The 16,560-nt window shown below is 45.9% G+C and overlaps 1 protein-coding gene across 1 annotated transcript in view; it reads left to right on the top strand.

Annotated features, from left to right (window-relative positions):
• Window positions 1-218: 218 nt before the first annotated feature.
• Window positions 219-16,560, top strand: part of LOC149371623 (cell adhesion molecule Dscam1-like) — a 407,986-nt gene continuing 391,644 nt past the window's right edge. The window contains exon 1 of the mRNA XM_089565878.1: window positions 219-1,213. Coding sequence (XP_089422004.1) covers window positions 1,147-1,213 — 67 coding nt within the window. The 5' untranslated portion in view covers window positions 219-1,146. The remainder of the gene's footprint in view (window positions 1,214-16,560) is intronic.

The raw sequence follows: 16,560 nt of genomic DNA, 5'->3' as shown, positions 1-16,560 counted from the left end.
GGCGCTCACTCGCTCGCATCGTGAGAGCGCTAGCGCGCGAGCGAACGGTCTAGCGCCGCGTCTCCGGCGGCGCCGAGTACAGGGCCCGGGGCTCGGATCGGCGTCGGCGGTGGCGCCGTAGTTTCTTTCGACGCCGCTTGTGTCGCTGGTGGCGCGCCTGGCCTCGGACACGTGGTGGCGGTCCCAGCCCCGGAGTCTCATCGAGTCGAGGGCCCGGGCCGACGAGCACCGCCCCGGCGCAGGCTCCGGCTCTCGTTCACCGCCACCGCTTACCCGCCGTGCGCGCTGACGACTGCTCCAAGCGGAAGCGCTGGCAGCGTGCGGACGACGATGATCTGCTTCCGGAACTTCGCGCTGGCGGCGTCTTCGGTGACAAGCCCGTGAATACTACGGCGCAGTAGAGCATTGCCCGTGAAGAGGCGTGTGTGATTCCTGGTGTGTGCGCATTATAAGTTGTTCGAACACTGCCCGTCAGCAGCCACTCCAGCGACTCGCTAATAGTGGGTGACACATATTTGTTGACGTTGAATGCAGCTTCGATGAAACACCCTGCTTCAGCCTAGTGGGCGATAACAGTGCTCGACACAACAGAACGCGCGTCTCGAATAAACATTTCTCGTGCCATGGGCGGGCGGAACTGTGTCTTCGTTTGAGTGCCAAGAGAAATTGACATCGGGATATACCTGATTCGCTTGCAGTGATTCGTGCTTAAAAGCAAAGCTTGACGCTTTCCGTCGCAAACTGTACGTCATTTCGGGCATCGTTGTTTTTTTTTTCTCCTTGTGAACAGTGAACTTTCTTGCGAGTGCTCAAATAATGAACATAAAATGAAAGCCTAGTGAAAGTAGCCTGCAAAACCGATGGATCAGGGAGGATTTTCAACGTCGACCTTCGGCGCACTTAGCAATTGACTCTCTGGCCAGTCAAGTGGACCCTAAACAGTTGAGACGGGCCGGCGAGGCGAGTCGAGAAGATGGAAGATTAGGTGGCTTTAAGGCGCGCGCCTCGGGCGAGCAGATGCGATCGGCCGCGAAGTTGAGCGCTGCCGCGGCTCACTCCGAGAGTGGATTTTGTTGAACAAGATTGTAGGATCTCGAGAAAACTCTGCGCGCGGCTTTCGTCCCCCCGCTACGTTGTCCGCAAGCTATGATGACGATGTGGAGACCACGAATGTGCTCGAGACTGCTGCTGGAGCTAGGCGTTCTTCTTACGGGTGAGTACGACGCCATGCACCACTTTTTTGTCGCCATTTATTCCCCGCCCCCTGCTCATTATACTGCCTTTCTATTAATGCAACATGTAGCCTATACGGCCAGGGTGATTAGTTAACGAGCCATGTCGTTTCGCGGCTTTCATATCGAAGGCATGGCTGGCCAGTGGAAAGAGGACAGAATATTAGTATAGAGAAAAATGTTTAGAAATCAGCGGCGGCAGTCAAGATGGAGATGAGTACTTTATAAATTAATTGATGGAGTAATTACTCATTGGCGTGCGCCCAAGTGCAGCTATACGGGTGAAAGGAAAGCTATACAGCTTTCTTAGAAACTTCGTAGTTAATGAAAAATTCGTCCTAGTCCGGGGGTCGAACCCGAGGTCACTACTTCACCGGAACCGTCGCACTACCAACTGAGCTAACCGGGGCGGCAAGCTTATGGCAGGGAGAGAGCATATTGACCAAAGACTCGAAGTGGGAACAGTGTTGGTCAAAAGTTTAGGGGAAACCCCCGAGGTGGAGAAGGTTTGTAATTACTCTTTGGCATCCACCCAACTGCAGCCCTAAACATTTGAGCAACCTTTATAAATGAAGCGGAATATTTTCAAACGATGCCCTTAGCTGTTCGGCTACTGAAAGTAGCAGAACAGCTCATTGAACATTTGCAGTCGCAGTTACTAAACAGATGCAGAGAGTTTATCAATTACCTAAAGCACTGAAGTATACGTGTAAAGAGATTATTCCAAGGCGCCCTTCTGAAATGAGAGCGACTTCAGAAAACCCGGCACTAGGAAATAACTGCCATAAGGAAAAATGTTGGGCTGTACTTTTCTCACAAGTGAATCGCCAGTTTTTTTTTTTTTCAAGGAAACAACGAATGTTTTATTGCGATAAAATGAAACGCTGGCAAGAAGCAGCCCTTTCTTTAAATTTGTCGATTTGTTCAAGTTAGAAAATAAACAAAAACAGCGCAATTAATTGGTGAGGTCACCAACAGTTCCCAAAGATACTATTTTTTGCTAACGCTTTTACGGGAGTTCTCATGTGAGCTCCATGGAAAAATTGGATTCGAGAAATCCATTGCAATGTCGGCCTCAAAGACATTTTTCGCACAGAAAAAGGCCAAAGGGTGTCGGCAATAACGCTGATATTCAGAATTTTCAAAAGTTGTGGGTTAATTTGTCATAACGTTTTGTCTATAATTACTGCGCCCTACCCACTGGTGGTTGGAGAAACATCTGAGTTCTTTCCGCTAATTCTTTCATGTAGAACTTAAGTTGAAGTCCACAGAGCGCTGTTGCTGGTAGAACCCCTAAATGGTCTTTCGGAATTACATTAGCGTTAGATACTGTAGAATGCATATATTAGTCGTGAGCCGGCATCGACCACAACCTAACTCGGTTACCGTAGTGGGCTCGCGCATACTGCCTTCTGTCTGTTGAACAACGTCTATAATGCACGGTAGACATTGCTGGGCTAGTCACGCCCTAACAATTGTTTACATGCGTGTATTTATATAAATGAGATTAGGCTTGCTTTTTTGTTTCTTTGATGCTAGAGAATATATGTCAGGTTTAGATGAGATATGTACTGCTGGTTTTTTACGAGTCACAAGCTTTGCTCGGATATGAGGACTTCGTGTAGTCCGCCTATAGGTTTACCGAATGAGTATACTGAGACCTCAAAGAATTGGTACAACGAAGTGTAATACGAAAGGTGGTGGTAGGGTCAAGACTGAAAAAATAAGTTGTTGCGTTTTAATTGATGTTAACACGGCTTTCTTAGCGACATAACTACGTGATAACGATATTACGATGATCACATCATAACTGACCGGGCCAATAAATACAGAACGGTTCATATTTGCGTTAGAACCTTTTTGCGATTCGGACTCAAGTGAAGAAGTCTTTTTGCTCGGAAGCTAAAACTTAAAGTAATGTGCTAATTAGTGGACTTCCTAATTTCTTTAACGCGACTAATCGGCGTGAATCTTTTTTATAAAGAATCATATTTGCGAATATTCGCGGTATTTATTGTGACTCCGTTCCTGTTGATTATGAAACTGTTCTGTTCAAGCGCTGCACGAGTATACGGCCTAGCCACTGCGGTGGTTTTTTGCATTATTCAGTATTTTTTAACAACAAAGTGCAGAATATCTAAATATTTCAATATTCTGTAATCTACGAAATAAGAAATTTGTTTTATATTTGAGACAACAACAAAAATTGTGAAAAATTTATTTTTTTCTTCTTTTTTGGTAATTTCAGATGCTTCAACTGCACAGCGTTGCACAAATGCCGAAACTTTCCTGACATAGTTACTTCTAAGCAACCACGTTTACGAACAGCAAATCAAATCATGGCAATAGGCTAAAGCGGTGATCAGAAAAATAATAATTAACAGTTTCTGAAAAACCAAGAGTGACAAAATCAACTACAAAAAAACAACAACAAAGAGGCAATCAATTCTCTACTGTATACGCACGTGAGGTGCCTTAATGCATTCTTTATTTTTAGTGGCCACGCAACATTACAGTTATGCCATCTTTTCCAGCAGAATAAAATTAATAAAGTAGAAACTGCCGTAAGAATCCGGATTAGTACACATAGAAAAAAAACAGTGCGCAACTTATTCATAAATATTGGGGTAATAAATCACAGCTGGCAGTGAATGCGCTTGATAAGCATAGGAAGCAGTAAATTGACCATGCACGGCGCCCTGCCAGTGCAAATTCATGCGAGATGAGCTGTACAAAGCCGCCGGCAGGCGGACGTTGAGGAGAACCTCATGCACTTGGCAAATATCCCCAGAGGCAATTTGTTGCTGATGGGAAATTCAGCGATGAGGGCAAAAACGTATAAAGAAATGTAATGAATGTGCTACAAAGGGTGCCAAAGCCCACGCAAGGCTGATGCGAAGAAAGCGTATGCGTTGCATCTATGTACGCTTGCGCAACTTCTTCGAATATGAAAGCTGTTACTCGAGTCCCCAGCGGCAGTTTTTTTGCCCAAGGACTCCCTAGCGGCTAGACGGAATCCCTAGCTTAGTTTTATATGTACATTTTTTTCTACAAGCTCTTCGCGTTCCAATAGAGGCTGCTCAGCTCATGCATATTTTAACCTTGCTGGTTTTAGGCTGTGTTGCTTGCGGTATTCCTGCACTTTTAAGCGGGAACTTTCGAGCGTGGTGGAAATTGGGATTGCATGTAAAGTGATGCCTTTACCGGAATTACTTCCAGTCTTTTGACGTCACTTCATTTCAGCTAATGGGCGAATTTTATGACCGACAATGCATTTTTTTCCCCTATGAGATGGCCAGTCTTTCGTGCCTTATTGAGCGACAGATAGAGAGAACGTGAGAGAAGAGGTTGTTAAACGGCACGCTGCTTGGAAGAGAAACCATCGAGTAACGAAAAATTGACAAGACGATAACTACGCAGGAAAGTGAAAGGTAATAACACAGTGTACAAAAGAGCGTCGGTAAAAAAATGTTGTAATGAAGAACATACATATGTAACCTACTTATGTAATGTCCGTGAAGGCCTTGGAGATAAATATATAAAATATAGTATATTCCTAGCCATAGAGTGCACCTAAATCTGTTTTGGTGCCAGTGCTTGTCTCAAGAAAATGACATTGGGCGTAGAAAGCAGCATTGCTTCATCGAGAAGAAAAGGATACATGCAATGAAGAAACAAAAAGAAACCATGCATTTTGCAGTGATTAATTGTGCATTTATCTAATTTGCTGTTCGCTTTTGCCATGGATTGAATTTTTGAACTCGCTACACTTCGTTTTCACTGACGACAAAAAAAAATTAGGTGGAAAGTTGGATTGTCTAACTGCCTCCGTCAGGGTGCTCAGAATGCACACAAATATAGCGACTGCTTATAGATTAGAAGACTTCCATCGTGCAGTGCAATGTAAATAATAGAATGTAATAGAGAGACAGAATTTTCAAATCGAATGGCATACTTGAGCGCCGAGATATGCCTTGGGCTGAATAACAGAACCATTTTGCAACAGTTCAGTCTTTTACTCCGAATACGCAGACGTAAAATCGCGTCTGCCTCAGAGGCAGGAAAACTTAATCCCAAGAGAACTGAAACGTCTGGATCATACGTGGACGACAGCGGCTGTTACGCGTACACTGCTTAGACGGTCGTTCTTCTTCTGGGTTCTGATTAAGGGCAGAGGGAGAGCGTCGGCGTGTCGTCGCTGCTGAGAACTTAGGAATATAGATCGATTTAAAACGCAATCCTGTATCACTGTGAGTTGCGTACCCAGCCTGCTGCTTTCTTCGAGTATTTAATAATTCGCATATCGTGAAAGTAGGCTCCGTGGGCCCTGGCATTAGCGCATTTGAAAAAGGGTTGTCGAAGAAGGGGTGAAGTGTGAGCCACAGTTTTTCCTGCGGCGTAGCCAACAGCGTGTGACGTTTGTGAAGGTCGGGACACCGCCACTGTAGCGGTTATTTCAAAGTGGCAGTGAGGTAATCTGTGAACGCGCATGTCTGCATGTAATGACGTGGAGCTAAGTGGCAGGAGCAAAGACTGTTATTTTACTTCTTTTTATACGTTCCACCACAGCAATTTTCAGAGAAGCAAGCGCGTGCCACCCTAGAAGTGCGCGTCTCCCCGCCGCGTAAAAATGCGAATACACATTTCATTTTTGCGCTTGCAACTTCACTCGTGTTTTTACATGCACGTATCCTTGTTTGCACACGTGATGCTGATGATGATGATGAATGTTGAAGGCACGAGGACACCTTGGCCGAAGAGTGCCATTGCGCATAGTATAATGAACTACTTAAGGTCAGGTGAAATGCCCATTTAACTCCAGAGAAGCCGAGAAACAGCCTTGAGGAAATCATGTGCGCTTTCTCTCACTGAAGGGTACGGTACTTGAGTTTGAGCATCTGCCGCATCTCAGGCGGTTGCTCAAATTATAGTCCTTTAACAAGTCTGTGTACGTGAGTCCATGTGTGTGCGTGTGTGTGTGCGCGCGTGTGTGCGCGCGCGTGTGCGTGCGTGCGTGTGCGTGCGTGCGTGTGTGCATCTGTGTGTGTTGTTCTAAATGACCAATTTTACAGCCTTTTTATGCTGATTGGCTTTAGCACTTTGTAAAGTTACGTCAAAGGTGGAAAATAGCTGGTCGAGAAACGTTAAGGCAGTGTATTTCTGTTCAGAAATTCGCTGCATAAGTATAAAACCACACTGCTGGCGATGAATTAGCACTACGATCCTTGTCAAAAGTAAAATTAAATAGACTTGGTTACACCGCCTGCTGGAAGGAATAGCTCATACGATAGAGGCCGATGAAATGAATGAATAGTATCATGCCGCATGCTTGCCTCAGCTTGTTCTCAGACCACGTAAGAGAGTGCTTGTTATCTATTTCTCTATACCGAATACCGATGTCTGGGCTGTTGCAATTAATCGAGAATATTAGTCTTGAACACCGTACCTAACTAGCAAGCTATGCACGGTGCTGATTTTTAGTTATCTTTTAATTATTTCCGTGCAAAAAAATGAGAAAAAATATCCTTCTTGCGCACTACACTTAGCCGCTCGTCTAAATTCACGGCGAAAAATGATGACTAACGAAGGAAAAGTGTGCAGAATGTGCTGTTAAGCTAAGAACTGTTTACTTACTTGCATATGAGGCCACGGTTGTCTATGTTCCTAACCCGAGGTTACTCTGTGCATTCGTCGCGCCTATGACTATTGCACCGTGTCTCTCATTTTTACTTGCGCAGTATGCACTAGAAGTGGGATCATGTTATTCCTGACGTACATATGTATAAACGGTGCATGCAATCATATAGTGCTGAGTATTATGATATCACAAAAAACGAAACTCAAAGGACGCCAATACATCGTACTTCAGTTAGCAAATAACGAGCTCAGACGCTTTGCGAAGAATACATGTTTCCCCCTTTATTTTTACTGTTCCGCCGTATGGTAACGGAAAGTTGCCCTTCCACTATCTAATTGTTCTTTTGAGTGCATGTATACTACTCCTCCCGCTCTGGCATAGAGCCACAGTTTTTTCTGCCGTAAAGGTCGGGACTGAAAGAGGACACTTGGGCGAGATACCTACATCGGTCTTTGGTTAAGTGCGCTGAGAGGAAAAAGAAAACACTCAAGATTAGCTGGACTCTTCTATATTTTCGCGGCGGGAAAGGTAACAAATCGAACCAGCTAGCGCTAACTATTAAGAAAGAAGGGGAAAAGATTGATCCGACTGCTTCCGCTGCAAAATATAACAAGGATGTGGTTCAGGCATGCATGTCATTCTTACCTCGAGTAGCGATGTCGCCAATATTGGGAGATCCATGAATTTTTATTTATATGTATGTTATATAGTTTTTCGGGGCCAAGAGCGGTGAAGTGCATGCAACCGCGAACACTACGAATCAGCCGCGCCGGAGCAAAACATATATTCAGACGAGGACTGAGTAGTTTCGTTTTCTGCCTAAGGAATGGAGTATATTTTCGCGAGGCAGTGAATGAGAAAAAAAAGTTTGGTTCAGTCGCCACTACCGGAGCGTTTGTCCCGCGCAACTCAAAAAGAGAGAGGTGTTTCAAGGGTGTTTATTTTTTTTGTACTGTACACATCTTACTTTCATTTAGCAAGCTCCTAAAGGTTTCATTGAGCAAAACATTGCCTAGGTATTTATTTATGACTTCTATTTCCAATTTTACGCAGGGCTTGTTTATCCGAGGATGTTATGTTTCACTTGTTGGGTGGGCTAGTGCGGGAAATTCCTCCAGGTGGAGCTTTTATTTATCTGGCTCGAATCTCGCCAATCTCCTCTTTTCTCAACTGCTAGGTCTGTTTCGTCAGCTCCACCTCTGTCTGCGGAGAGTGGTCATGGCCAATTAATCCGCTTCGCTTTTCCCGTTAACGCTATTGGTTGCCTTCTGCCTTGCTTAGTACTTAGGGAATACTATGCAAAGCTGAGCTCAGCAAAATTGCAACCAACGAGCGACGTGACATGTTGCTTCATTTCTTTTCTTTAAGGGGTTATCTTTTTAAAAGCAGCAGCCCTGTCTACTTCCTAAACTATCTGGGTCATCAACTTTACTGCAGGCTGCTTTTCTTGCTCGAAGTATTCAGGCCTTAGAGTAAGTCTTTGAAAGTTATTAATTGCATGATGTCAAGAAAAAGAACCAAGCTTGGCTCAGACCGGTGGAATAGGACGAGAACAAGAAACAAACAAACGAATACAACATCGTGGGTGCAGTATTTCTTTGCCTCTTCTCTTCATCCCACTTCTTGTGTCTCAACGTGCCTTGAAATTAACCAATTTGCGAGCAAGAATGTTCCGCTAATAACGGAGTTTAACATGAGCTCCTAACACCTTGAAATGTCTTTGTTGTTCTTTTACCACCTATCAGAGGCAGGCGGCATGTCTACAGCTCTGAAAAGGTGCGAGTACCGCAAACGAGTTCGCCTTTCTCTATTGCGTACAGTGGAACAGGGAGTCATGTTTTGCCCCACATAATTAGAGCAAACCTGATCCACTGCAAAAAGTGTAGCAAGCTTAGCAACGTCACATAAATAGTTTTGAGCCTTGATTCCCGAACTGAGAAAAAAAATAGTTGCCGATGCAGCGTACGCAGTAGAAAGATGTGTATAATTAATTATTTCTTCGAATGTGGGAACGTACAGACGAGGAATATTCAGGTTGCTGTGTACTATGTTTGACTTTCTGGCGGAATTTCAGTCCGCCTAGCTGAGATCGACGCATCAAGTAAAAAAAAAAAGTCGTGATCGTTTAACAGTCGTGCCCTCTCTTCACCTTCCTTTCCAAGCCTGTCCGTTGAATTCGAAAACCGCCACTCCCAAGCGACTCTCTCGAGAGTCGAAACCCACCTTTGCCTTCCCCTGTCCCATTCCGCCTTCCCAGTTTTTCCCGACTTCCCTTTATTCCCTCATGTTCTCCGTCATCCCCTGTCTTCTACCCCTCTTCTCCGTATCCACTCGAGATCAGGGCCGAGCTGCATATTTCGCTGTGTCATTTTCGAGCCCGCTTATGTTCGTCCCGCTACTTGTTTTTCCCCCGCTCGTGTCGCGCACCATTTGACGACACTCGAATCGAGTCGTGCTCCGACTTCCGGTCGATGTCGCCAAATGACAAATTAGCTTCGAGGCACAATTACCATTGCGAAAGCGCGTCCCTCCCACCCGGGCTCGAGCGCTCGCGGACGCACACACATTACACAAACGCGGCGAACCCTCCGCTCTTTGCGCTGCTGTTGCTGGCGCTGCCGCCGTCGTGTTCCTCTCTGCCGAGGGAAGACGGGCCCGGAACATTATCAGGACATCATTTCGGAGCCAGGGTCATCCAATATCAATTACTCACCTCTTCATTTTTTTGTTGTTCTTCCCTGCCTGTGTCATGCCGTTCGGTTCATATATAGGGCGAATTGTAAAGAGGATCCCAGCTAGAGCGAGGAGAGGTGCTTCAGGGTAAGAAAGAGGGGAAGCTGAGTGGGAAAATGGGGAGGAGGAAAGGAGAAGGGAAGATTTTGGGATTGGGGGACGGGGGGACTCTGTGGCGGAGGCAGGGATGGAGAGTGGGGACTGGTTGCAGCAGCGTCAGCGCCCTCAGAAGGTAGAATCACGGACGCAATAAACGTCAGCCGGCGCAGGTAGAGACAACAATTAATGGCCGAGCGGAGGTTTCCCTGGGCTTGACGAGGTCGTAAAAAATAAATCGCGCCAGATTTTATGGGCTGTCACGATGGTCGTGTCCGTGGCTTGCCAGGCCGGAAAGTGCTAGCGCTGGCGCACAGCCACCGTTCGTTCTTTTCTGCTTGTCCTTTAGATATGCATTATCTCTCTCATGTTTGTTTGAGTCGCACTCTGCTTAATCACAGGAACCGAGGCTTGAGAGTAAAACACAAACGATGCCACACTGCGCGATCAGTTGAAGCTTCGCTGGTGTTATCGCAATCTATAGTTTAGTTGCAGGCGTAGTTACTGTTTTCGTGTCTTTATTTTTTCTTGTTATTTGTGTGCAGGCTGAGAGCCCACGCAGAGACGCTAGCATTATTGTTTGCGTGGGTGAGAACACCAGCTTGCTCGATAGATTCAGCCCACACACCCTGCCCAACCGTTGATCGGAAGCTCACTGCCCGCTCCACTACTTGTCGAGATGATCAAGAGCCACTGGTGCGAGGCGGTTTAATATTTATGTCTCAGCGGCAATGTGCTCTACTGTAATCCTGGCTTTATTTCTGTTTACTTCTCTCTTGTTTGTTTTCATTCCGAACCACGTCGCAACAAGTGTCGGTCTACACCCACGGCAGCCCTTGTTTCTGTAGGCATAATACACTCTTCATATCGTCGCAATTTCACTTGGAGTTTACTCCTGAAGAAACGCGGCACTGTAGTGGCAGAGAAAATACCTAAATTTCTCCAAATTTTCACAGCTCTTATTTGAGAGTTGGTTGCCCTTCATCACTTCAAGGGAGGTGCATTGAGAGACCTCAAACTTCGGTTAAATGAGGCTACGTGTCAAGGGTTAGCTCTTGGCGGATGTTAAAATTTTAAATATCACTGTCACTAGTGGGAAGAGTGAAGTAGAGAAATACACTTTCGGCACAGGATCACTGTGGCAGCGTCGCGAAGAACATGAGAATGTTCACCACCTTGTCAGGAACACCACCATCAGTACCACCATCATTGTCATCATCATCTTCGTCCACTTTGTTGATGATATCCACGTTTAAGATCTCATACAGAAAGAATTGCCGCCGGCGTTCCTCTACTTCCGGCTTGCGGGGGTAAACTCGACTTATTTCGTGAAGAAAAATCCACCATGACGCTTTGACGCGTAAGATGAGAAATACAGTGAGTGCTAGGCAAAACGTTGTGTTGTTGAAAATTTCTGCCCCTTTGAGCCTTCCTTAATCCCTTGCTTCACGGTACAGTATGGCGCGATGCGGTACTGTAAGACTGCTACCACTTTTATTCTGGTTATTACACAGAGGCGCATTGAGCGTCCAAGAGGCGTTTAGTTGCGGTTGGCAGAGTGTTACGCATGTTCGTCCTGACGAAAACGAATTTTGCACGAAGGCCTGCGTACACGTTGTGGTTACCTGAGAGCCGGTTAAGAGCAACGCGTTGTCGGGCACAATTGGTTAGCTGCGGAAGGTGAGCGCGTCCCCACCAGGGACGCTGCGACTGTGTTACAAGCCACTCATGTAACCCTTGCGGATGCCCTCCCGGAATCAAGCCTCATTGTAAAGCTACTGAAGGCTTGTATAAATTATGCGAGGTGAATGAGGAAATCTGAAAAGCTTTGGATTAGTGAAATTTCGCGTCTGAAACATCATTAAGGCTTACTGCATGAATCCAAAACAAAGTAAGTACGCAATGAAGGATCACTGAGCTTCACAGCAACGCAGGGCGACTACTATATATCCAGCCACACAGACGACACGAGAACTAGAATTACGTTGCTTGTTTATTGTGTGATTTCCGCTCCAAAAACACTGTGCAGTGTGTGCGCACGTTTTCCGTCTGAGAGCGTGTGTGTGCGCGCTTGTGGCTGTGTGGTCGCACTGAAGAGGAAAATTCATTGCTTGTATGTACTATGACTGCGTACAGCTACAATTCTCGCACTTGGTCGATGTGACAGAAAGGCGAAAGGGAGGATAATAGCGACCAAATTAGACAGGTAAAGGGACTGGGGGTGTAAGGCCGATTTTTCTTGTCGAAGTCAGGCAGAGATATGGCTAAACTTTACACCACCTAGAGAGAAAGTGTGTGTACACGTGTCCATGGAAAGGAGAGGGGGGGGGGGGGGGTAGAAGCGGGTGCAAACCATATGTTCTCGGGTATGTGGTATGATACGCTTAACGCATCAAACGTATCATTAGTTCAGAGGTCTTCTATCTCCGGCAAATGAATGCGATGAATCCGCAAAACCTGGCGCAGCAAAGCGCCGTTAGTTTTGTTGGCACCGCAGTTAACTATGATAGTGAAATATTTCTTTATACAGTGCGTTTTATACTGTGCTATGCGGAGTGGACAGATAAGCCAGAGTGTTGTAAAGTAACAGAGCAATCTCATGTTGCCTTTCGCACCATGAATGTATTTTTCTTGAAACTTAAATGACCACATAAGCGAAGCACCAATGCTTCACCTATCTATTCTTTTGTTTCTTGCTTCAGGTCACCTGCCGACATATAAAGCCGGACAAATTTCTATTCATGCCTCGCTAGTGCCCGTTCTCCTCTTACTAAAAACGACGCCTTCCCCGCCTCCTCATGCTTTTTTTTGTTCCGGTTCTTTTGCGCTTGTGTGCAACGTTCACTTCTAACGACGTCTGAAAAATAATCGTTTTCAGTGCCTGCGCTCGGCGCGCACACACGCACACAGGCGCTCACAGAGACTAAGCACGCGCACCTGCCAGTGTATTTTGCACATCTTAGTCTGCAGCCAGATCGTTTGAAAGAGGAAACCATACATCAGACATTCGCTCCGCTAGAGATTAATATAGATTGCCCGCGCGTCCGCATTTCGCCCGGGGAAGCACCCGCGCGCGCTCTTCCTTTCGCCTCTCTTAAAGCCGGAGAGACCTGCTTCGCTTACGGGGAAGAAAAAAAAAGAAAGAACAATGCCGAAAGGCCGGACTCCGAGCAGCCTTGCCAACGAATGAGTTTGAAAACGAAAACGGGATTAAGAAGCATGAACGCTAAAAGCATGCACCAGCGAGCGGTGTAAATTTTTCACGCGCTTTTGAACGTGTGCCGGCCCATCCCGCCAAAGAGTGGAGTTGAGGAGGTATAGTTTGCTCGCGGGAAGCATGGAGGGGGGCTGCATTTGGGGATTTCTGTGTGGGTGGGAGGGTTGAGGGGAGGGGTGAAGGTGGCGTTCGCGGTTCTAGTCGTTGTCAAAATTTACGATCCCACGCTCGTTTTCCCGTCCATCGTATTTGCGGCTGCTCCCGAATGGTGCCCCTGTGACGGCGACTGTTAAACAAACGTACCGGCTAATTAGGAAATGAGATTTGTAGGATCATTACCGCGAACGCCGCTCTCCTCACCTTCTTCCCCCTCTCTGAATTCGCGTAAAACGTGCTGCACGCGGTTGTTGCGGCCATGCTATTGCGTTTATTTGCTTTTTTGTTCTTGCCGCGCGGCAAAGCTGTGTGATTTTAGCTGTCATACTGCCGAAGTCGTGCAATCTTTCGGGGCACTACATCTATTTTATTTTTAGCGCTCGCTGCTTGGAATCTATTCCCGTAATCTGTTTTGGTTATTACGAAGTTATTGTTCGAAGTTTTTTTGAAAGACGGACGATAGTTGCTGCTGATCTCAACCAGGAGATTTTCTGGCGCATTACTTCAAAAATCTACGGTCACTGGCTGCTTTTAGGGCCGCTTGTAGTTAATGAGTGAATCTCGTGTATATTTTTTTTTCTGTTGTGCAATGGTCACTATTTTCCAGGTTTGTTAGGATGGGCGTAAAAACAGTAAACCAAGGGTAGGGTTTGGGCCAGTTAATGCGACATACTTGCATAGAAAAACCGCGACTTCAAGCAGGACGAAGACGAGAGCTGCACAGGATGAGCGGTAAAACTTGCAACTAAAGATTATTGGGTGTTGCTTGCGCTGTGGCACAATCGTTGCGGCACTCGGCTGCTGACCCGAAAGACGCGAGTTCGATTCCGACCGCGGTGGTCGAATTTCGATGCAGGCGAAATACTAGAGACCCTTGTACTGTGCGATGTCAATCCACGTTAAAGAACTCCAGATGGTCGAAATTTCCGGAGCCCTTCACTACGGCGTCCCTCATAGCCTGGGTCGCTTTGGGACGTTAAATCCCCATAAACAATAATTAAGCCAAGGTTTATTGGCAAACACCCGTAGCAGCAAGAGAAGGTATCTGCCCATCACAAAGAAGAAAGGAAGAAAGAAGAAAGGAACCTTTCTTCTTTGTGATGCGCAGATACCTCCTTTTGCTGTTACCGGTATTTTAAAATGAACCATGGTTCTATGTTTACCGCTCGTCCTGTGTAGTTCTCTTCTTCTTCCTATTTGAAGTTGCAGTTTTTCTCTATACTTAAGAATAGTAGTTTTCAATTTAGTTTGGTTTATGGGGTTTAATGTCCCAAAGCGACTGAGGCTATGAGAGACGCCGTAGTGAAGGGTTCCTGAAATTTCGAGCACCTGGGATTCTTTAACGTGCACTGACATCGCACAGCCCACGGGCCTCTAGAATTTCGCCTCCATCGAAATTTAACCGCCGCGACCGGGATCGAACCCGCGTCTTTCGGGTCAGTAGCTGAGCACCATAACCACTGAGTCACCGCGGCGGGGCAATAGTAGTTTTCATTGAATTGCGCGCAAGATAAAGAGGGTGAAAAAAAAATAAGGCTGGATAACAGTAAAGCTTGTAAGAAGACGCACGTTTGTCAATGACAGAAAATGTTGCAAGAAGGTAGGATCTTTGTTCGCGCCAGTTAAGATGACACACTCTAAACTTGTGTTAGCTTGACCGCACTGTTTGATGGACTCGCTATCTTTTAAAGTACGTGAGCAGCTTGCTCGGGAAGTGAAAGCAGGGCGAAAACTGTCACGTGGATGCTGCTGAATTAAAAAAAAAACAAAAGCTTAGAGCCGGACTTCAGCAGGATCTCGGTGTCTAAGTGGCGAAGGAGAAACTGGGACCATAAGAATAAAGTTCTCAGAAACTAAAGGTGTGTTTAGGGGTCTTCTTTATGGCATAGTGGTACTTTTTTTGTTCGCTGGCTTTTAGCACCTAGGGTAAGTGAGACTTTTAATCAAGCAATTGGAAATATTTGGTTTTCATGTTACGATATGAAAGGAAACAAAGGCAAGCTGGAAGGTTGCAATGAAGTAAAACGAGCTTCTGGGCAAGTTGGTTACTTTGCTTCCACATCACTGCAGCGTAAAGAAGACGAGCACAAAGGAAGAAAACACTTACGACACGGACAAACGCTGCACTCACAACTGATTTTATTTCGCCAGCAATGGGAAATATAAAGATTCCGCTGCTAATGCGCGCGCAGGAAAGTACACATGCCATGAATAACAAAGATACATGAAACACCAGATACATCTTATCGTGTGGCAGAGAAAAGATCACATTCCGCTTTGTACAAATGAATAGAGGTATCGCTTACACAAAAATCACCCTTTTTCTTTATATGGTACGCTTCTAGTAGTTCACGTGCAGTTTGATCTTTGCTTTTTCCTAGAATCTTTGCACCGTCAAAATGAGGCGAACAATCCTGGCAAGACCTGCAATGTTTTACTAAGTTAACATCTTCATCGTTCTTAAAATTCCTTTCATGCTCCCTCAATCGGATGTGTACTTTCCTGCGGATGTGTACTTTCCTGCGTGCGCATTAGCAGCGGAATCTTTATATTTCCCATTGCTGGCGAAATAAAATCAGTTGTGAGTGCAGCGTTTGTCCGTGTCGTAAGTGTTTTCTTCCTTTGTGCTCGTCTTCTTTACGCTGCAGTGATGTGGTTGCAATGAAGGACGATCCCTATCCGCCACGGTGGGGACCGAAGTTTTGCAACAAATCCGGGTTAAATATAAGGAAAGTGTCTCTCAAATAAACCGCGAAGAAATCGTTCGTTCTAACGTAAAGCAGAAACCGCGACTGTAGCGACGGAATTTTTCTTGTGATGTTATGTCTTCAGGATATATGGGGCATGTGCGAGTGTTCCTGCACAACTCAACTCTTGAGCTGCCGAACCAAAAGGGACGGTGACGTGTACACGACAGTTTTGGCCCAAGAAGGCGGATATATGTTGGAGGACTTTGAAAAACGCAATCCTGCCAAAAGACGATCTATATTTTTTTCGTGATAAAGACCACCAGCCGGCTCTTTTGAGATGTACAAACGCATTCAACTTAGACTCCTCCTGACGTAAAGCGTAATACTTAAGATTAAGCCTAAGTTTCAATACCGGAGTTCCTGCATTTGAGCCTAACAAACGTCGATCCCTTGCCATACCAAGCAAAATGCAGTTTCGGCCAATTTTTCAAGAAAGTAGAGGCGCCAGTGCCAACAGAATGGTCCAGAACATTCTACGTGTGCACAGTGTAGCGCTCCAACGCGACAATGCCCGCTTTAAGTGAGTAGAGATTTCAGGAGGCCGTAAATTGATTTTCATCGCCAATGAAGAAAGCATAGGCAGACGCGTAAAGCAAGAGTGCGCATGGAGGGGGAAAGGGAAATGGAGGAAGGTGGAGCCTATAGCGAAGGAGACGAGGTTTTAAAGGATAGGGGGCCTGGAAGTGCGCGAGGGGGAAAATGCCTAACAGGGGCACGGGAGCAGAGGTGCGCCGCGTT

The sequence above is a fragment of the Amblyomma mixtum genome, chromosome 1 (assembly GCF_055824585.1).
Source record: "Amblyomma mixtum isolate Tamu chromosome 1, ASM5582458v1, whole genome shotgun sequence".
NCBI classification, from domain to species: domain Eukaryota; kingdom Metazoa; phylum Arthropoda; class Arachnida; order Ixodida; family Ixodidae; genus Amblyomma; species Amblyomma mixtum.
Note: the sequence above shows the minus strand (reverse complement) of the source record. Positions and strands in the feature narration are given on the sequence as shown.